This window comes from Triticum aestivum, chromosome 5B (genome assembly GCF_018294505.1).
Source record: "Triticum aestivum cultivar Chinese Spring chromosome 5B, IWGSC CS RefSeq v2.1, whole genome shotgun sequence".
Taxonomy (NCBI): domain Eukaryota; kingdom Viridiplantae; phylum Streptophyta; class Magnoliopsida; order Poales; family Poaceae; genus Triticum; species Triticum aestivum.
In genome coordinates, this window is record NC_057807.1 from 65,654,320 (window position 1) to 65,677,555 (window position 23,236).

The 23,236-nt window shown below is 41.6% G+C and overlaps 1 protein-coding gene across 2 annotated transcripts; it reads right to left on the reverse strand.

Annotated features, from left to right (window-relative positions):
- Nucleotides 1-1,782: 1,782 nt before the first annotated feature.
- Nucleotides 1,783-12,416, reverse strand: LOC123110439 (probable serine/threonine-protein kinase PBL15). Of its 2 annotated transcripts, XM_044530944.1 has the most exons (10): nt 12,113-12,416; nt 11,912-11,980; nt 11,631-11,825; nt 11,323-11,451; nt 10,717-10,978; nt 10,386-10,611; nt 10,136-10,289; nt 8,894-9,079; nt 7,875-8,142; nt 1,783-2,201 (listed from the first exon to the last, which is right to left on the reverse strand). In XM_044530944.1, the coding sequence occupies exons 4-10, from the start codon at nt 11,425-11,427 to the stop codon at nt 1,798-1,800; spliced, it is 1,605 nt and encodes a 534-aa protein (XP_044386879.1). In that variant the 5' UTR covers nt 11,428-11,451; nt 11,631-11,825; nt 11,912-11,980; nt 12,113-12,416; the 3' UTR covers nt 1,783-1,797. The 2 variants fall into 2 exon arrangements, with proteins under 2 accessions (XP_044386879.1, XP_044386880.1); XM_044530945.1 differs by lacking the exons at nt 1,783-2,201; nt 7,875-8,142 and adding an exon at nt 8,335-8,740 and having other exon boundaries at nt 12,113-12,414.
- Between the last annotated feature and the right edge of the window lie 10,820 nt (nt 12,417-23,236).

The window sequence follows — 23,236 nt, forward strand, 5'->3', positions numbered from 1 at the left end:
TTTTGAAAAAGTCATCAAATTTGAAAACAGTTTATCAATTTCCAAAAAAAAGTTCATCAAAAAAATGAACAGTTCACCAATTTTGAGAAAAGTTTATCAAATTTGAAAAATGGTTTATTGATTTTCGAAAGGTTGCATAGAAAAATTGTAAAACGTTAATCCATTTGAAAAAGGAAGAAGAGAAAAAAACAGAAAATAGAAAAAGGAAAAAAGGAAAAAAAGTAATGGAAAAAGGAAATACGAAAGAATAAAGGAAACAAAAGATATTACTTGTCCGCGCGGGTTGGGTGGCGTGGTGGTTAGTGCAGTATCCATTGGTGCAGGAGGTCTTGTGTTCGATTCTATCTGGGGTTCCTTTTTTGCGGTATAGAAACCATATAACAATGGGGAGATGGGCCGGCCCGTTAGTAGCGATAGGAGGGGGAGAGGGGTGTGCGCCCGTTAGCAGGAATGCCTGTAACGGGCGCTTAAGGCGCCGAATAGGAACCAGCGGGAAGTCTTCGTCCGGCTCAGAGGCGATCTGCTGGACCGAGAACGTGGAAAGGCCGACTACACAGAATATATAATGTAAAGGCCGAGAGGTTCCAAATGAACCCATCCTCGCCAAAGGGCCTCCATGATATCTACCTGGTGGATGAACTCGCAATCCCGTGCACGCTGATAGCAGCCAAAATGTCGCCACTCGAGCACCTGTGTTAACTAAAGCATCATGGGTGCCCTCCGACTAACGGTGGCAATCCCTCCGCCTTCCTATACGTAAATTTAAGAAGGGTAGTCGTCCTAAACGTTGAGTGATTGATTATATTTTAGCTACGTTGAGTGGTTGATTACCTAAATTATTCAGAAGAGAATTGTGTTGCTAATTTGGCCACTGCTGCCCAGTAGACGTACCAACTGGCAGCCCGCCAGATCTAATCCGATTCAACTCTGTCCCTCTATCCTACGGCGCCTTCGTTATCCGAGGGAGTTTCAGAGTGCAAATATATATTTGGCACACACTTATTGTGTATTGTATTAGGGTATGACCACTATTACAAATATTTTAAACTATTCATATTTGTTATCCGACAAAATTTGGCCAAAATGGAGAAATGATGTGTGCATAAATTTAACTTCGTACAATCCATGAATGTATATTCATTCACGTTTTTTTGTTAGTGAGCATAACACCGTACATTTGTACAACATACACATTTCTTAACTTTCCAATAAAATGTGAAAAAAATAATTGCAACAGGAGCATGTGCACTACAATGCTTCTGCTCCAGGAGTCATCGTGAAAACATACTATATGTGAGCTGGAATATCTAAGGTTGAAAGTAAGAGTAAAATTATGTTGTAACTCACCCAAGGTGCCTCTGAATATTGAAGGAAGGACATCCCCAAAAGTTGAGTGACATAATTCTCGCAGAGCTGCATAGAATCAAATATCCTAGATTGCTCGACGAATCCAAGAGCAATCCATTGGTGAATTAGATCATACTTGGCTATTTTGTGACCTTTTGGAAAGATTGCACAATAGGAAAAGCACAACTTCAACCAAGCAGACATGTGGCTGTAGCTTAGCTGTAAGGACGCAAGCACTTCATGGCCCATAGAAGTAGATAGATTCCAAATATGACTGTCTCTCATCGACTCCCATTCATCTGACCTCATGCCGTTCAACATGTATCCAAGTGATTGGGCCGCTAAGGCCACTCCTCCACACTTGGTGGCAATCTCCCTTCTTATATGCTCCAATTGTTCTTGGTCAATTCGGTCTTCAAAGTCAGCTTTTTGTTTTATTATAGTCCAACACTAATTAACGGTCAAAGTCTCCAACTTGTATGGTGCAACTGCAGGACTACAAAATTTCCTTGCTAGACCTCCATCACGTGTAGTTACTATAATCACCTTTCTTCCTAGGCCAAGCCCTAGCATAACCTTCATTTTATCTAACTCTTTTGGGTTCTCCTCCCACGGGTCATCTAAAACAATAAGGATGCTCTTACCATCAAATAGCTCTTTGAGGCATTTATGAAGCATCTGTTTGGTAGGTATATTGCTGATCTTGTCTGTTAACTGTGTTATTATGGAGTTGCCAATCTTGTTCAAGTTGAATTCCTGGGAAACATATACCCACACCCGAGTGTAGTCTTGGAACTTTGGGTCATTGAATACCAATTGTGCCAAGATTGTCTTGCCAATGCCTCCAATGCCATATATTGTGTTAAATTATGATCTAAATTCTAGTACCGTATTGGACTAGATGTAGTACATACGGTGTGGGCCTTTGCATTGGTACCGACGCGTACGAGTACAACTCGTTTACTTGTCCTTCGAGGACTTTCATGTATTGCCCTCTTATATACCTCATGTAGTCGCACCTCAGACGGTCTGTCGTCTCGTGCTTATAATACTCCTCCATCATAATGATTGCGCCTTCGTGCGTCCGTGGTTTTCTCCCGCAAGGGTTTCCACGTAAAAATCCATATCTCTGTGTCTCGTTTATTTCTCGTTATTATCTAACAAATGGTATACAGAGCTGAGGTTATAGATACGAGATCAGAGATCGGGAGAATTAGGGTTACATGCGCCGCCGCCCGTACGTGACCAGGCGATCCGGCTTCGGATCGATTTTCGCTGCAGCGCCGTACCAGGCCGAGACCGACAGGAACTCCGTACGGGCCCAAGTCAAGGCTGCAACGCTGCTGTCAAATCGCAAGTCGCCAAGTTCCGGTGCTTCTCCACGTATTGCTCAAGTCCCGAGGCAGCCGCTAGCGTTTTCTTTGCGTGGAGTGGATCGCGTTGCTGCTGCTGCTACTTGAAGTTAATCTACTCGAGTACTACTACTACTTGTTGATTGCTTGCTCACGTGACGGCTACAGGAGTACTAGTACTAGTTGGTTGAGGGAATGTATCTGGTGCACCCGAACTTGTGGTGCTACCGGTGCACCGGATGCCCTAAAATATTTAAAATATTTTGCAAAAAATTTAGCATGTTAACCCAACATCAATGTACGATGTCACAAAATTTCGTATAAAAAAATTGAAATATTTTTTGAGATATAAAAATGACAAAGTTGACATCAGTATGATAATGGGCTAAATCTAAAGCCCAAATTATGTTATGTACTATTCAGGGTTGAAATTTGTCATTTTTATTTTTCGAGTTATGTTTTGAATTTTGACTCGAAATTTTGTGGGAACCTACATTGATGTTGTGTGAGTGTGCTAAATTTTTTTCAGAATTTTTTGAACATTTTAAAAGCACAATGTGAGTTCGGTGCACCGGTAGCACCACAAGCTCCGGTGCACCAGATATTTTCCCAGTTAGTTGATCCTTGCTTCGTCCTTTTGTTTGCTATGTCCACTGCCCAATATCTACCAGGTGCTATTTATTCTATTTTGTTTGATCCGCAACTTTAATTCTATCAAGAATTTTTCTACGGGCTTGTACTACTTTGTGTACACAGATTTAATCGACTCATGGCATCCATGAAGTACGATCTTCCACTGCTGGACCGTGACACAAGGTTTACCCTATGGCAAGTCAAGATGCGGGCATTGTTGGCACAGTCCGACTATGATGAAGCACTGGATAGTTTTGAGAAGAACAGAATTCATGACTGGACTGACGAGGAGAAAAGAATTGATTGTAAGGTTTTGTCACAAATTCAACCCCATTTGCATAATAATATTTGGCAGGAAGTTTTGAGTGAGAAAACTGCCGCCGCTCTATGGTTAAAGCTGGAAGGGATTTGCATGACTAAAGATCTCACTAGCAAGATGCATCTGAAGCAAAAATTATTCCTACACAGGTTACCCGAGGGAGGTAGCATTTTGAATCATATTTCAGAATTTAAAGAGATCATATCCGATCTAGCTGCAATGGAGGTTAAGTATGAAGAGGAAGATACTGCTTTAATGTTACTTTGTTCACTGCCAAGTTCTTTTACCAACTTTAGAGACACCATATTATACAGTCGTGATACTCTCACACTTAATGAAGTTTATGAAGCTTTGAACTCTAAGGAGAAGATGAAATTAATGGTGCCTCATGATGGTTCGAGTTCATCCCAAGCCGAGGGATTATCTGTTCGTGGCAGGAGAAAGGAGAAGAACTCATATAATGGAAACAGAGGCAAAAGTAAGAATGGCTACAAGGGCCGGTCGCAATCCAGAGACAAGTATTGCAGGTATTGCAAGAGAGACGGGCATGACATCTCTGAGTGTTTCAAGTTGCAGAACAAGGAAAAGAGGAAAGGTAACAAACAAGGTGAAAATTTTGCTAACGTTGCTCGTGATGATAGTTCTGATGATGCTCTTGTTGTTATTGCTGGATGTGCTGAGACCAATGATGAGTGGGTACTTGACACTGCATGCACTTTTCATATGTGTCCACATAGAGATTGGTTTAACACTTTTGATTCCACTACTTCTGTTGGTTCCATTTTGGGTTTTGATAATTCACCATGCAAGATTGAAGGCATAGGTTCTATTCAAATCAAGATGTTTGATGGCATAATCAGAACTTTGACAGATGTTTGGTATATTCCGAAGATGAAGAGAAATCTTATTTCTATGAGTGCCCTTGATGCAAAGGGATACAAGTATTCAGGTGGAGATAGTGTTTTGAAGGTCACCAAAGGCTCCCTTGTTGTGATGAAAGGTGACTTAAGTTCGACCAATGGTCTTTATTACCTTCGAGGTTCTACTGTTTCAGGTAACGCTACTCCAGTTGTTTCAAAGAATTCTGATTGTGATGCTGCTAACCTTTGGCATATGCGTCTTGGACATATGAGTGAACTTGGTTTAGCAGAGTTAAATAAGAGAGGTCTTTTTGATGGATATGAACCTGGTAAATTGAAATTTTGTGAGCATTGTATCTTCGGCAAGAACAAGAGGGTGAAGTTCAACACTTCGACTCATACAACTGAAGGTATTCTTGATTATGTGCAATCTGATTTATGGGGACCATCTCGCAAGAAGTCACTAGGTGGTGCTAGTTACATGCTGACTATTATTGATGATTATTCGAGAAAAGTTTGGCCTTATTTCTTGAATCATAAATATGAAGCATTCTCAGCTTTTAAGGAGTGGAAAATTATGGTTGAAAGACAAACTGAAAGGAAGGTAAAAATACTTCGCACTGATAATGGTATGGAATTCTGTTCTAAGCAATTTAAAAATTATTGCAAGTCTGAAGGCATTGTCAGACACTACACCGTTCCTTATACTCCTCAACAAAATGGTGTTGCTGAGCGTATGAACAGGACCATTATTTTCAGAGCCCGTTGCATGTTGTCCAATGCAGATTTGCATAGGCGTTTTTGGACTGAGGCCGCTTCCACTGCTTGTTATCTCATTAATCGTTCACCATCTATTGCTCTTAATAAGAAAACTCCAATTGAGGTATGGTCTGGTTCACCTGCTGATTATTCACAGTTGAGAGTTTTTGGTTGCACTGCTTATGCTCATGTTGATAATGGAAAATTGGAGCCTAGGGCTGTTAAGTGCATCTTTCTTGGTTATAAGTCTGGTGTTAAAGGTTTTAAATTGTGGAATCCTAAAACCCAGAAGGTTGTTATTAGCAGAAATGTTATCTTTAATGAAACTGCTATGTTATATGATGTTTCATCTACTAATGCTCCTGTTGAGAGTGAACAGCAGCCTACTATTCAGCAGCCTACTGTTCAGGTGGAGCATGTTATTGATTCAGGTGATACATCTGGTAATGAAATTGTTGATGCACATGATGAACCCGTCGTTGATGATGAACATGTCACTCCTACTCCAAATCAGCCTATTGTTCCACCCAGTTGGAATCTTGCACGTGACAGAGTTAGGCGGGGTACTAATAAACTTGACAGGTTAATTGAAGAGTGCAATATTGTTTCTTTTGCTTTATCTGTTGCCGAAAAAATTGAAGGTAATTCTGAGCCTTCTTCATATTCCGAGGCTATTATTTCTGGTTATAGTAATAAGTGGAGGACCGCTGTGCATGATGAGATGGAATCACTTGAAAAGAATGCCACTTGGGATTTAGTAAAATTACCTAGAAAGAAGAAACCTATTCGTTGCAAGTGGGTTTTCAAGAGGAAAGAAGGTGTTTCTCCTAATGATGAGACAAGATATAAAGCAAGGTTAGTTGCTAAAGGTTATAGCCAGATTCCAGATATTGACTATAACGAAGTCTTTTCTCCTGTTGTGAAGCATAGCTATATTCGCACTTTACTCAGTATTGTTGCCATGCATAATCTTGAGCTTGAACAAGTGGATGTTAAAACTGCATTCTTACATGGAGAATTAGAAGAGGATATTTATATGGAACAACATGAAGGTTTTGTTATTCCTGAAAAAGAAAAGCTTGTCTGCAAGTTAAAGAAATCTCTTTATGGATTGAAGCAATCCCCTAGACAGTGGTACAAGAGATTTGACACATTTATGCTCTCTCAAGGTTTCAAAAGATCTAATTATAATAGTTGTGTTTATTTGAAAACTGTCAATGGTTCAACTATTTACTTGCTGCTTTATGTTGATGATATGCTTATTGCTGCAAAGAGTATGTCCGAGATTAATGAACTAAAGAAGCAATTGAGTAATGAATTTGAGATGAAGGATTTGGGTGCAGCAAAGAAAATTCTTGGCATGGAAATATCCAGAGATAGACCGTCTGGAAAAGTATATCTAAGTCAGAAGGGATATATTGATAAAGTTCTTCGTCGTTTTAATATGCATAATGCCAAGCCGGTGAGTACACCGTTAGCTGCACACTTCAAATTATCATCAGGTTTATGTCCTAAGTCAGATGCAGATATTGAGTACATGTCTAGAGTTCCCTATTCGAGTGCAGTTGGTTCACTTATGTATGCCATGGTTTGTTCTCGTCCGGATTTATCATATGCATTGAGTGTTGTCAGTAGATACATGGCTAATCCTGGAAAAGAGCATTGGAAAGCAGTTCAGTGGATTTTCAGATACCTGCGTGGTACTTCTAATGCTTATTTACAGTTTGGGAAAACTAGAGATGGACTTGTTGGTTTTGTTGATTCTGATTTTGCTGGTGATTTGGATAAGAGAAGATCGCTCACAGGTTATGTTTTCACCATTGGTGGTTGTGCTGTGAGTTGGAGAGCAACTTTGCTGTCTATTGTGGCTTGTTCCACTACTGATGCCGAGTATATGGCTATTTCCGAGGCATGCAAAGAAGCTATCTGGTTGAGAGGTTTATACACTGAGCTTTGTGGAGATTCATCTTGCCCTACCATATTTTCCAACAGTCAAAGTGCCATATATCTTACAAAGAATCCAATGTATCATGAGAGGATAAAGCACATTGATGTCAGATTTCATTATATTCGAGATGTTGTTCCTGAAGGCAATTTGAAGGTATGCAAGATAAGTACTCATGATAATCCTGCTGATATGATGACAAAGCCAGTTCCGACCAATAAGTTTGTGCTTTGCTCAGGCTTAATTGGTATTTCTCACTAGTCCTATGGACTTTGACGCACAAAGTGTTTATGCTAATTTGGATGGAGTTATTCGCTTTCTTCGACTACTGGAGGGAATTTGGATCAAGGTGGAGATTGTTAAATTATGATCTAAATTCTAGTACCGTATTAGACTAGACGTAGTACATACGGTGTGGGCCTTTGCATTGGTATCAACACGTACAAGTATAACTCGTTTACTTGTCCTCCAAGGACTCTCATGTATTGCCCTCTTATATACCCCATGTAGTCGCACCTCAGACGGTCTGTCGTCTCGTGCTTGTAATACTCCTCCATCATAGTGATTGCGCCTTCGTACGTCCGTGGTTTTCTCCCGCAAGGATTTCCACGTAAAAATCCGTGTCTCTCTGTCTCGTTTATTTCTCGTTATTATCTAACATATTGGAAGGATGACCATTTCTTCTGTGATGCTCTCGGATAAAATAGACAATATTTTCTGTTTTTCCTTGGTCCTTCCGATGATTACTTGTTCCACATCTGATGATGTTTCCCTGTCAGCAAGTTGCTGCACAGTACGGTTAGAGTTATCTGTTGGCATCAAATTGCAACGTCTGTGTTCATTATTGTTTAGTTCAGCTACCATCATCTCCAACATATTAGACTCGCTCTTGAGACCAATTGTTGGACACGGGAACACATCTGCCATCTGCAACCAGTTTTTATGTGTAAGTGCATGGAGAAGACCAATAGAATTATCATGATCATGAACTCACAGTCTCGTAAATTCTCTGGGATGATTAAGCTACATGTGTTTAAGCTAAGTTATTGACTGATCTTTCAGTTAGATTGCTCTTCACAAAACGTGCAAACCGGCCGAGGAAAAAGATGTAATGCCAGATGTTGGAATAAAAGTTCAACATATATACTAGAATGGCAAAATCCAACACATTGAAACAACAAACATATGAACACACCACCTTCACTAAGACAATACCGTTACACGAACAAGGCCATAGTCCTGAAAGAGGGTGACGTGATGACATGATTGAAGCAGAAACAATGTGCGTGCCATGATTCTAACGCTAGGTTGATGCTTACGGAGCAGCATCATGCAGCCAGTGCTCTCCACCACCACCTCTTCCCCTCCGGCGGCGCCCCGAGGACACTCATCTCCTCCACTAGCTCGTTTCTCCTCCACCACTCTACTGCACCAGCCACTGAGCAACACCTCTCTGCCTCTCCTCTCTCCCACCACCGTTTCTGGAAGCCACAGCTGCAGCCTCCAGCAGCTGTTGGTGTTCTCCCTTGGATCGGGAAAACAAAATGACTGGGAAATGAGGAGCTGCAAAATCTACAACTGCTAGCTAGTCCATGTACACAAACAACTGTCTTCTGCCAATCGTAAATTAGATGCTCTGTTGCTTTCATTTTGTTTGCGTTAAGTACGCAGATCATACCTGTCTCTTGGGCATATGAGTTTCTGTCTTTCTCAGAATATCCAGAACTTCTGCTATATTAGGTCGATTGTTTCTGTCAGGTTCAACACAATGCATTGCTGTGTCGATGCATATCTGCACTTGATGTGATTCCTCTAATGGGTACTCCGAAGTAGCCTTTATCCTATTCTTCCAATTGCCAAGCACCTATGAAACAGGTAGAGAGATATAATTTGGGATGAAAAATACGAAAGTACGATATACGATACTTGTTCAAAAGTATTCTTGACACACAAATTTCATGGTCAATACATTGTATGCAGGAGATAAGTTTTTCTGTGTATATACATTCTAAGTCAAAAGTTGTGGCATGTGCTCTGATATATACCGAAAAAGGCTTTCGCCCCGCTTTATATATAAAGCAAACCACCGAGCCACAACATCCCACAATGGTTCACGGCGCACGCACACACACACACACACACACACACACACACACACATAAAGGTAGCACAAACACGCAGGTTCAAAGGGGGTTATGCTGAGGGCACAGCTCAACAAGCCCTAAAGAAAACTCAAAGGATGAAGCAAAGGCCACCACGTGGCTAATCCGACTCTGGAGGTGCTCTGATATATACATCATATTATTGTTCAAAGGTGTCGCATACCACTTCCCAGATAACTAACGTAGATAGATAATATAAGATGTCTAATTAGGAGAGCAAAGTATTTTTTTTACCATGTACTTGCTCCAAAATGCAGATGAAAACGCTCTTCGCAATCAAAAGGAACTTGAAATAAAAGAGATGTACTATATGTATATCTCCTTATCACCTCTCTCATGAAGCAAGGTTCTACGTGCGCATTTCTTTCTATTTTTAGAATCTCCACATATGCATTTTTGGCACTTCACAAGTAGTATACAAAATTAATCATACTCTAGATTTTTCTTCTAGCAAGCAGATTAATTAAATGAATAATTTGACTACTGGTTGTTTATGTTGATGACTAACAGTGCCATGTAGGTTCCTTATACATATAGTGGATATCCAATGCTGGTAGTTATTGGACTGGTGGAGCTCACTTTTTTTTCTTTCCGAAAATACAGAAGGAAAGAAGCTTATATATTAGGTTTAAAAAATTATAGCTCAACTAAGCTATCAACTCCTTACTTGGACGACCATAATGCATAAAGTACAGACATCAAAAATATCCATGTGGTGCTTTGTTATATGAACTAGTGTCAAACTGAAAATGTTTTACCTTTTGCGTAAATTGCCCGACTTCGTCTGTTTCTATATAACCGGAGTAACCTGAAGACCCTTTAATTATCTCTATCATCACAAGACCTAAACTGAAGACATCATTCTTATGGGCGATATAGGCGTCTTTTATGAATTCTGGTGGCATATACGCCCTGCATGATATCAAAGGACACGGTCAGCATAAATATTGTTTATTTGATCACAAAAGGGAGAAGACTGGAAAATGAGGATTTCCGTGAGGCACTTACTCGGTTCCTACAACTCTGTTTGTGACATGAGTGTGTGATCCACCGAAGAGCCTTGACAAACCAAAATCCGCCAGTTTAGGCGCCATGGAACTGTCTAGTAATATATTGGCAGGCTTCAGGTCAAGATGAAAGATTGGTGGTTCACAGCTGTGAAGGAAATTTAATCCTTCACAAATCCCCTTTATAATCTTGTAACGCGTGCTCCAATCAGGTGCAAAAGATTCTTCTACACAAGTTGATAAAGAGAACATTATAAAGAAGAGAATTTAAGAATTTGGTTTTGCTTAAACACAAAAGAACATGAACGTATTGAATTTAAGTTCCATCATACCACAAAGATGCTTGTCTAGGCTTCCACCCTGCAAGTACTCGAAGAAGAGGACTCTATATACGTGTCGGGTAAAATGATTTGCACCATTGTGTTCAATTAGTTCATTCTGTATTTCATAACAATAACCAAGTAACTGTACAATATTTGGATGCTTAACCCTCAAAAGGTTACCAACTTCATTGATATATTGTCTGTCATCATGTCCTAGCACCGTATCAACATGAAGCAACTTCACAGCAATCTCTCTCCCACTGTAAACTCCCTGCTTGACATAAGCATTGTACACAATTATTTTTTATTTTATTTTTCGAAAAGGGGGGACTCCCCGGCCTCTGCATCAGAACGATGCATACGGCCACAATTATATAAATAAAAAGGATGTTCAACAAGGTCTGAAAGTCTGAAAACAAATAAATGGCTAGCTCACCAAGAGTCACAACGCCAAAAACAAAAGGCCCAAAAGCCACAACCGGCTGGCAAAATAAAGATAAAGATAGGTAAACTAATCGCCTATCCTATTACACAATTATTTGTTTATAACTGGTTCATTTGATGTTAGCTCTAGTATATTGATTGAAAGAAAAAATGCCAAGTAATAAGGTCTACCTTGTAAACGTCTCCATACCCGCCCCTTCCAATCCTTGAGTGCTCTGAGAATCCATTTGTAATCTCACGTAAGATATGTAATGGTATACGCTTTTCTGCAGTCATGTTATATCAGCTAGCTTGGACCTTCTGTAGATATACAAAAGGAAAGTGTAAAAAAAATATGTATGTTTAAATACAAGAAAAAAAAATCTAACGATGGCAAAGAAGGCAAAATCATTGTGAGAAGAAATAGTTTAACATGGCATGGTCCTTGCGTTATCTGACCATCGGTGGCATATGTAATATCAAGTAGTGGGGGAACCAACCTGAAACCTCAACCAGGAACCATCGCCATCCAAGTCCTTCCACACCGGCTCCTCCCCTCTCCTCTCCGGCAGGGCTAGGCTAGCCGCCGGCGACGAGCTAGGTGAGGGTCTCACAACCGGGGCTGGATAGCAGTAGATCCAGTAGGCTTCCTGCTTAGGGCCTCCTGTATATGGATCTGAACTCCCTGAGCTAGCCTGTACAATGCGAAATCCAGTTCTTATCTACTCTTATATTGTACGGGATTGCCATAGAAACTTGCTTCTAAAGAAAATTGGCTTACATATCATGTCTCCGTAAATGCCATAAATCGAAACGACATGAAACCCAAAGAAGGCAGGCAGCGGCGACTCTGATGTAGCAATAGCAGCAGATGAATCTATTTTCTATGGATTTCCAAATGCTAATGGAGATTCGGAAGTACAAAAGTTGCATTTAGAACTGAGGAGACCAGAAATGAGAGGGGCATAAAGAAATCGCTAACCTGCTGCGTGAGTGGAGATCGATGGAGCTCTATACAGCAGCAGATGCCCCAGCCGCGGCGTCGCCAGCGCCTTGAGACGCGCTTTGCCCTCGCCTTCTTCCCCTTCCCCCCGCGCCCGACGCGGCCTCCACCACAATCTCTCTTCACTCCTCAGCTATGCCGCACCATGGCCAGGGACAGGAAATTTGCGCGGTGTGGTTCTTTTCTTTTTCTTTTTGCTTGACGGGAAGCGGACGAGTCCACTGTGCACTACTAGTTCCTGGGTTCACATGAGACGTGGGCCAACGTCTCGTCACGTCTTCTCCTTGTCTCACAAAGCACATCACGAGTCTGCTTTAAGGGCGTGCTCGCGTTCCTTCTCAAAACTTCCCGACGCCTGCGCACCGCGCCCGCTATGACCGTGGCACCGCCAACATCGGGCTCCGCTGCCGATCCAGATGCTAGTCATGTGTCACATCTGGGTACGACAGCGGCTATCTGTACTGCCAGTGTCATCGCGCCTGGTGCACGGGGATGTTCAGACGCTGCCTCACAGGGCGGGCAAGCTCCCGCGACGGCGGAGGACGAGCTACCGACGGAGTCTTCCCCTTGTTTTTGCCACATCCGATGAAGAAACCCATGGCGCATGCTAGGGTTCGCTTGTCGCCAACGAGGGAGCTAGACGTGGACGGGCAGTGGAAGTGGATGAGCCCCCCCCCCCTCCCCGCGTAGCTTCCAGTCGCTGATGCGTGGGCCTGCGGTAGGTGGTCGCATTAAATACGACTGTGTGCGGGGATTGGCCTACTGACATGTGGGGCCGCGGCGGACACCGAGCGGACGCGCGACGCGTCTGCTTCGTGTTTGGGCTTGAAATGCGTCGACACGGACATGAAGCGGACACATTTTGGGTTTGGGCTGGCGTTTTTTGTCCGCGGGGACCCAAACGGACATGGGCGGACGAAATAGGTCGCCCCGTTGAAGTTGCTCTGCACTCCATTGATATGTCTTCATGCTATTATATTATCAATTTTGGATGCTTTATATGCATTTTTTACTATTTTATATTATTTTTGGGCTAACCTATTAACCCAGTGCCGAGTGCTAGTTGTTGTTTTCTGCTTGTTTTTTGTTTTTCAAAAAATCAGTACCAAATGGAGTCCAAAGGCTACGAATTTTTTTGACAATTTTTTACTGGACGTAAGAGACCCTAGAAGTTTCAGGAGGAGACCAGAGGATATACGAGGAGACGACAAGGCAACCCGGTGCGCCCTGGGGGCGCGTCCTATTGCCTTATGGACCCCTCAAGGCTCCGTCTGACCTAATTCCACTTCTGTAAATTCAAATATTGAGAAATAAATAAAGAGCCACTCGGAACATTTTTCGCTGCCGCAAGTCTCTGTTCTTCCATGATCCCATCTGGAGGCCTTTTTTGGTACTCTGCCGAAGGGGGAATTGATCATAGAGGGCTTCTACATCAGCCTTGCTGCCTTTCGATGATGCGTGAGTAGTTTACCACAGACCTATGAGTCCATAGCTAGTAGTTAGATGACCCCTCTCTCTCTCTCTCTCTCTGACCTTCAATATAATGTTCTCCTCAGTGTTGTTGGAGTTCTATCTAACGTAATCTTCTTTTCCGATGTGTTTGTAGGGATCTGATGAATTATGGGTTTATGATTTGAATATTCATGAGAAATAATTGAGTCTTTTTTAAACTTTATTATGCATGATTATTATAGTTTTGTACTTCTCTCCAATCGATCTGTTTGGTTTGGCCAACTAGATTAATTTATCTTCAATGGGATAAATGCTTTGTAATGGGTTCAATATTGCGGTTCTCTATCCCAATGGCAGAAAGGGATAAGACATGTATTTGTATTGTTGTCATTAAGGATAAAATGATGGGGCTTATTCATATTAGTTGAGTTTACTTTGTCTACATCATGTCATTTCTCTTAAGGCGTTACTTTGTTTTTATTAACTTAATACCCTAGATGCATGCTGGATAGTCGTCGATGGGTGGAGTAACAGTAGCAGATACAAGTAGGAGTCGGTCTACTTGTCTCGGACGTGATGCCTATTGCTACTTGTGATCTGTGTTGGGATTTCCCTGAGGAGGAAAGGATGATGCAGTATAGTAGAGATAAGTATTTCCCTCAGTTAAGAACCAAGGTTATCAATCCAGTAGGAGATCCAAGCAATGACTCGTTAGTAGAACTCGCAAACAAACAACAAATCTTTGCAACCCAACGCGAAAAAGGGATTGTCAATCCCTTGACGGTGCCGAGCAAGATTAAATTGTATAGTTTTTGATAGATAGATCGGACAAAAATACAGAATAAAATAAATAAATAAATAACGCAACAATGTATTTTTGGTTTTAATATATGATAGAAGATAGACTCGGGGACCATAGTTATCACTAGAGTCTTCTCTGTTAAAAATAGTATACGGTGGGTAAACAAATTACTGTTGGGGAATTGATGGAAAAGCAAATAATTATGATGATATCCAAGGCAATGATCATATATAGGCATCACGTTCAAGACATGTAGCCCGAAACAATTCTACATCTACTACTATTACTCCACACATCGACCGCTATCCAGTATGCATTTAGTGTATTAAGTTCATGGAAAAACAGAATAACGCCTTAAGCAAGATAACATGATGTAGACAGGATAAACTCATGTATAAATAAACCCAAACTTTTTACCCCTAATAGCAACGATAGATACGTATTATGTCCCCTTTTTTCACTGGGATTGAGCACCGTAAGATCGAACCCATTACAAAGCATCCCTTCCCATTGCAAGATAAATCAATCTAGTTAGCCAAACCAAACCAATAAATCAGAGAAGAAATACGAGGCTATAGTAATCATGCATAAAAGAGTTCAGAGAAAACTCAAATAATATTCATAGATAAATTTGATCATAAACTCACAATTCATCGGATCCCAACAAACACACCGCAAAAAGTCATTACATCGAATAGATCTCCAAGAACATCAAGGAGAACATTATATTGAAGATCAAATAGAGATAAGAAGTCATCTAGCTACTAACTATGGACCCGTAGGTCCATGGTAAAATACTCACGCATCATCGAAACGGTGGCAAGGTTGATGTAGAGCCCCTCTGTGATCGATTTCCTGTCCGGCAGAGTACCGAAGAAGGCCTCCAGATGGGATCTCGTGGTTCTGGAACTTGCGGCTGCGGAAAAAGTATTTCGGGTGTCTCTCTGATGTCAGGGGAATATTTGAGTATTTTTAGATGTGGAATTAGGGTTGGATGTGCCACGAGGTGCCCAAAAGCTTGCGGCCACCCCTCTGTTATTTAAATAGTAGTTAGTTAGTCACCGACACTAGGGGCCCACCCCTCTAATCAGTATGTTAGATTAGCTTAACCCACTGATTAAGCCAGAGAGGCTGACAGGTGGGCCCCACCTGTTAGTTTGACCAGTCAGCAGGTCAGCCTAATGCTGACGCATTGCTGACGTCATGCTGACGTCATGCTGACGTCATATTCCATTTCTGTTAATAATAATAATTCCAGAAAAGGCTTTAATCTTTGAAAATTCGTAGAAAATAAACCGTAACTCGAATGAAAATGTTTTCTACATGAAAGTTGCTCAGAACGACGAGACGAATCCGAATATGCGGTCCGTTTACCTGCCAGATGCCTCTAACTATTTGAACATGGAACTTTCCCCTCCGGTCATCTGTTTGACACAGCTCCGGAACCGGGAAAACATTCCCGATTGACTTCCCCCTTCACCGGTATCGTGTAGCACCACGTTAGAACACGTCTAGCTCTGCATGTTGTCCTGTTATGCACTTGCTTGCTATGTATTTATTGTTTCTTCCCCCTCTTCTCTCCGATAGACCCCGAGACTGATGCTGGCCCTGTGATCGAATACGTCGACGACGACACTTCTTCCTTTTCAGCAGAGCTTCTAGGCAAGCCCCCCCTTTGATCATCCCAATATCGCCCATTCCATTCTCTCATGCTTGCATTAGATTTTGCTACTGTTATTGTTTGCTCCTATTCTGATGCATAGCCTGCTTTTGTAACCTGCTCTTTGTTACCTACCTGCTTATCCTAAACTGCTTAGTATAGGTTGGTTAGTGTTCCATCAGTGACCCCCACCTTGTCCTTGTTGCCCCTGCTTCATCATCGAAGAGCCGATCAATGGGATCGAAGACCAGGCCCCGACACCGCACATCACTTTCCCCTTAGTTGCTCGACACTACTGGGTTACTATCGAGTGCCGGGAGTGAGACCTCATCAGCACTTCTGATGTTACCCTGTAGTGTAGCTATTCGGTCGTGGTCATCGAGGGTGATTCCAACTTAACCACTTCTGATACGACTCTGTCGTGCAACCCCTTGATCCGTCTACAACGCATCTACTTTTCCAAACACTTTTGCCCTTGTTTTGGACTCCAACTTGCATGATTTCAATGAAACTAACCCGGACTGACGCTGTTTTCAACAGAACTGCCATGATGTTGTTTTATGTGTAGAAAAGAAAAGTTCTCGGAATGTCCTAAAAATCCACTGAGGCACTTTTTGGAATTAATAAGAATTTTTGGGCGAAAGAAATACACCAGGGGGCCCAGGGCCTGTCCACGAGACAGGGGGGCGCCCCCCTGTAGGGCGCGCCCCCTATCTCGTGGGCCCCCTGGAACTCCATCGACCTCAACTCCAACTCCATATATTCACGTCCGGGGAGAAAAAAATCGGAGAGAAAGTTTCATCGCGTTTTACGACACGGAGCCGCCGCCAAGCCCTAATCTCTCACGGGAGGGCTGATCTGGAGTCCGTTCGGGGCTCCGGAGAGGGGGATTCGTCGTCGTCGTCATCATCAACCATCCTCCATCACCAATTTCATGATGCTCACCACCGTGTGTGAGTAATTCCATCGTAGGCTTGCTGGACGGTGATGGGTTGGATGAGATTTACCATGTAATCAAGTTAGTTTTGTTAGGGTTTGATCCCTAGTATCCACTATGTTCTGAGATTGATGTTGCTATGACTTTGCTATGCTTAATGCTTGTCACTAGGACCCGAGTGCCATGATTTCAGATCTGAACCTATTATGTTTTCATGAATATATGTGTGTTCTTGATCCTATCTTGCAAGTCTATAGTCACCTATTATGTGTTATGATCCGACAACCCCGAAGTGACAATAATCGGGATACTTCTCGGTGATGACCGTAGTTTGAGGAGTTCATGTATTCACTATGTGCTAATGCTTTGTTCTAGTTCTCTATTAAAAGGAGGCCTTAATATCCCTTAGTTTCCGTTAGGACCCTGCTGCCACGGGGGGGTAGGACAAAAGATGTCATGCAAGTTCTTTTCCATAAGCACGTATGACTATTTACGGAATACATGCCTACATTATATTGATGAATTGGAGCTAGTTCTATATCACCCTATGTTATAGCTATTAGATGAGGAATCGCATCCGGCATAATTATCCATCACTGATCCATTGCCTACGAGCTTTTCATATATTGTTCTTCGCTTATTTACTTTCCGTTGCTACTGTTACAACTACTACAAAAACCCAAAAACATGTATCTTTACTTTAGCTACCGTTACCTTTATTATCATACTACTTTGCTACTAAATACTTTGCTGCAGATACTAAGTTATCCAGGTGTGGTTGAATTGACAACTCAACTGCTAATACTCAAGAATATTCTTTGGCTCCCCTTGTGTCGAATCAATAAATTTGGGTTGAATACTTTACCCTCGAAAACTGTTGCGATTCCCTACACTTGTGGGTTATCAAGACTAATTTCTGGCGCCATTGCCGGGGAACATAGCTCTATTCTCTGAGTCACTTGGGATTTATATCTGTTGATCACTATGAAGAACTTGAAAGACGACCGAACTACTATTTTGCCCTCAACTACAAGGGGAGGTAAGGAACTACCATCTAGCTCTGCACTAGATTCTCCTTCCGTTATTAGTAGGCTTGCGACACCTAAACCTGCTACTGCTATGAATTCTGATATGCCGCATGTTATTGATGATGCCACTTCTGCTATGCATGATGAAACTACTTCTGTGCGTGATACTTCTTTGCCATTAGGTGAATTTCTTGATGAACAACTTGCTAGAGTTAGGGGAATGAAAATATTGAAGATGCTAATATTGATGATAGTGATGATGAAAATTCTCCCAATGATTATGTATTGCCTGTTGTTCCTAAGGGTTATGTTATGAATGAAGAAGCTGCTAGGGAGATCTTTGCTTGCAATGATAGATATGATCTTAAGAAATTATTAGCTAAATGGAAGCAGCAGTCTCTTAATGCTAGAATGAAACCCGGCCCTGCTTTTGCTACTTCACCTATCTGTGTTACTAATAAGGATTATGAATTCTCTGTTGATCCTGAAATTATTACTTTAGTTGAATCTGATCCTTTTTATGGCCTTGAATCTGAAACTGTTGTGACACATCTTACCAAGTTGAATGATATAGCTACCCTGTTTACTCATGATGAGAAGTCTCGCTATTTTTATATCCTTAAGATATTCCCGTTCCCATTAAAGGGTGATGCTAAGACTTGGTATAATTCTCTTGCTCCTTGTTGTGTGCGTAGTCCCCAGGATATGATTTATTACTTCTCTACTAAATATTTCCCTGCTCATAAGAAACAAGCTGCCTTGCGGGAAATATATAATTTTGTGCAAATCAAAGAAGAGAGTCTCCCATAAGCTTGGGGGAGCCTTCTCCGGTTACTTAATGCTTTGCCTGATCATCCTCTCAAGAAAAATGAAATACTTGATATCTTTAATAGTGGACTAACCGATGCTTCCAAGGACTACTTGGATAGTTGTGCTGGTTGTGTTTTCAGGGAAAGAACAGTCGACGAAGCTGAAATATTATTGAATAATATGTTGACTAATGAAAATAATTGGACTCTTCCTGAGCCAATTCCTGAAGCAATTCCTGAACCAATTGAGCCAACTCCTGAGCCTATTCCTAAACCCACTCCGAAGAAGAGAGGTGTTTTATTTCTTAGTCCTGAAGATATGCAAGAGGCAAAGAAATCAATGAAAGAAAAAGGTATTAAAGCCGAATATGTTAAGAATTTACCACCTATTGAAGAAATACATGGTCTTAATATACCGCCTGTTGAAGAACCATAATGTCTTGATAACCCGACATAGGTAGTAAAGGTAAATTTTCTCTATAGATATGATAAAGTTGAAATCCCCTCTACTAAATTTCATAGCCCACGCTTAGATGAATTTGATGACTTTATGGCTAGATAAGAAAGTTGTAATGCTTATGTTGGTAGAGAGTTAAAGAATAATGCTTTCGAGATAGGACGTGTAAGTGATAATCTGGCTAGAGTTAAAGATGAACTTCACCTCGTTAGCAAATATGCTTCTATGGTTGCTACTCAAGCTGAGCAAGTACTTAAAGCTCAAAATGATTTGCTTGATGAATTAAATAATAAAAATGACTTTGCTGTTAGAGTGGCTACTAGAACTGGTAGAATGTCTCAGGAACCTTTGTATCCTGAAGGCCACCCTAAGAGAATCGAGCAAGATTCTCAGAGAAATAATTTAGAGGCACCTAGTTCTTCTAAAAAGAAAAAAAAAGAAAAACGATAGAACTTTGCGTGCTTCTAGTGAACCTACTGTAGACACACCTGAGAATCCCAATGATATTTCTATTTCTGATGCTGAAACACAGTCAGATGATGAACATGAACCTAGTGATAATGTTAATGATAATGTTCATGTTGATGCTCAACCTAGCAAAAAAAATGATGTAGAGATTGAACCTGCTGTTTATCTTGATGACCCACAACCAAAGAATCAACATTATGATAAGAGAGATTTTGTTGCTAGGAAGCACGGTAAAGAAAGAGAACCATGGGTTCAGAAACCCATGTCCTTTCCTCCTAAACCATCCAAGTCAAAGGATGATGAGGATTTGAGTGCTTTGCTGAAATGATTAGACCTATTTTCTTACGTATGCGCTTAACTGATATGTTGAAAGTAAATCCTTATGCTAAGTATAAGAAGGATATCATCAGAAATAAAAGAAAGATACCTGAAGCTGAAATTTCCATCATGCTTGCTAACTATACTTAAGGGTGGAATATCGAAGAAATTGTTGGGGAATGTAGTAATTTCAAAAAAATTCCTACACACACTCAAGATCATGGTGATGGTATAGCAATGAGAGGGGAGAGTGTTCGTCCACGTACCCTCGTAGACCGTAAGCGGAAGCGTTAGTACAACGCGGTTGATGTAGTCGTACATCTTTACGATCCGACCGATCCAAGTACCGAACGTACGGCACCTCCGAGTTCAGCACACGTTCAGCTCGATGACGATCTCCGGCCTCCGATCCAGCAAAGCTCCGGAGATGAGTTCCGTCAGTACGACGGCATGGTGATGACGATGATGTTCTACCGGCGCAGGGCTTCGCCTAAACTCCGCGACGATATGACCGAGGTGGAATATGGTGGAGGGGGGCACCGCACACGGCTAAGGAACGATCCGTAGATCAACTTGTGTGTCTATGGGGTGCCCCCCCGCCCCCGTATATAAAGGAGCAAGGGGGGAGGCCGGTCGGCCCCTTGGGGCACGCCAAGGAGGAGGAATCCTCCTCCTAGTAGGAGTAGGAGAAGGGGGGAAAGAGGAGGAAGAGAGGAAGGAAAGGGGGGGCGCCGCCCCCCTTCCCTTGTCCTATTCGGACTAGGAAGGGGAGGGGCGCGCGGCCCCCTCCTGGCTCCTTCCCTCTTCTCCCTCGAGGCCCATGTAGGCCCAATAACCCCCCGGGGGGTTCCGGTAACCTCCCGGTACTCCGGTAAAATGCCGATTTCACCCGGAACGATTCCGATGTCCAAATATAGGCTTCCAATATATCGATCTTTATGTCTCGATCATTTCGAGACTCCTCGTCATGTCCCCAATCTCATCCGGGACTCCGAACTCCTTCGGTACATCAAAACTTATAAACTCATAATAAAACTGTCATCATAACGTTAAGCGTGCGGACCCTACGGGTTCGAGAACTATGTAGACATGACCTAGAACTATTCTCGGTCAATAACCAATAGCGGGACCTGGATGCCCATATTGGTTCCTACATATTCTACGAAGATCTTTATCGGTCAAACCGCATAACAACATACGTTGTTCCCTTTGTCATCGGTATGTTACTTGCCCGAGATTTGATCGTCGGTATCCAATACCTAGTTCAATCTCGTTACCGGCAAGTCTCTTTACTCGTTCCGTAATGCATCATCCCGTTACCAACTCATTGGTCACATTGCTTGCAAGGCTTATAGTGATGTGCATTACCGAGAGGGCCCAGAGATACCTCTCCGACAATCGGAGTGACAAAACCTAATCTCGAAATACGCCAACTCAACATGTACCTTCGGAGATACCTGTAGTACTCCTTTATAATCACCCAGTTACGTTGTGACGTTTGGTAGTACCCAAAGTGTTCCTCCGGTAAACGGGAGTTGCATAATTCTCATAGTTACAGGAACATGAATAAGTCATGAAGAAAGCAATAGCAGTATACTAAACGATCAAGTGATAGGCTAATGGAATGGGTCATGTCAATCACATCATTCTTCTAATGATGTGATCCCACTAATCAAATGACAACACATGTCTATGGTTAGGAAACATAACCATCTTTGATTAATGAGCTAGTCAAATGGAGGCATACTAGTGACTATATGTTTGTCTATGTATTCACACATGTATCATGTTTCCGGTTAATACAATTCTAGCATGAATAATAAACATTTATCATGAAATAAGGAAATAAATAATAACTTTATTATTGCCTCTAGGGCATATTTCCTTCAGTCTCCCACTTGCACTAGAGTCAATAATCTAGTTCACATCACCATGTGATTTAACACCAATATTCATATCTGTATATGATTAACACCCATAGTTCACATCGTCATGTGACCAACACCCAAAGGGTTTACTAGAGTCAATAATCTAGTTCACATCGCTTATGTGATTAACACCCAAAGAGTACTAAGGTGTGATCATGTTTTGCTCGTGAGAGAAGCTTAGTCAACGGGTCTGTCACATTCAGAGCCGTATGCATTTTACAAATATTCTATGTCTACAATGCTCTGTACGGAGCTACTCTAGCTAATTGCTCCCACTTTCAATATGTATCCAGATTGAGACTTAGAGTCATCTGGATCGGTGTAAAAGCTTGCACCGATGTAACTCTTTACGACGGGCTCTTTTATCACCTCCATAACCGAGAAATATTTCCTTAGTCCTCACTAAGGATATTCTTGACCAATGTCCAGTGATCTACTCCTAGATCACTATTGTACTCCCTTGCCAAATTCAGAGCAAGGTATACAATAGGTCTGGTACATAGCATACTTCATAGAACCTATGACTAAGGCATAGGGAATGACTTTCATTCTCTTTTCTATTTTCTGCCGTGGTCGGGATTTGAGTCTTACTCAATTTCACACCTTTGCAACATAGGCAAGAACTCTTTCTTTGACTGTTCCATCTTGAACTATTTCAAAATCTTGCCAAGGTATGTACTCATTGAAAATCTTATCAAGCGTCTTGATCTATCTCAATAGATCTTGATGCTCAATATGTAAGTAGCTTTTACTGAGGTCTTTCTTTTAAAGAACTCCTTTAAAACACTCCTTTATGCTTTGCAGAATAATTCTACATTATTTCTGATCAACAATATGTCATTCACATATACTTATCAGAAATGCTGTAGTGCTCCCACTCACTTTCTTGTAAATACAGGCCTTTCCAAAAGTCTGTATAAAACCATATGCTTTGATCAACTCATCAAAGCGTATATTCCAACTCCGAGATGCTTGCACCAGTCCATTGATGGATTGTTGAAGCTTGCACACTTTGTTAGCATCTTTAGGATTGACAAAACCTTCTGGTTGCATCATATACAACTCTTCTTTAATAAATCTATTAAGGAATGCAGTTTTGACATCCATTTGCCAGATTTCATAAAATGTGGCAATTGCTAACATGATTCGGACAGACTTAAGCATCGATACGAGTGAGAAAGTCTCATTGTATTCAACACCTTGAACTTTGTCAAAAACCTTTTTCGACAAGTCTAGCTTTGTAG

Coding starts and splice junctions, on each gene's coding strand:
- LOC123110439 (XM_044530944.1), bottom strand. CDS start 11,427: ATGACTGCAGAAAAGCGTATACCATTACATATCTTACGTGAGATTACA. Junction 10,290..10,385: donor AACAGAGTTGTAGGAACCGA/GTAAGTGCCTCA, acceptor GATATCATGCAG/GGCGTATATGCCACCAGAAT. Junction 8,143..8,893: donor CTCATATGCCCAAGAGACAG/GTATGATCTGCG, acceptor AACTGGTTGCAG/ATGGCAGATGTGTTCCCGTG.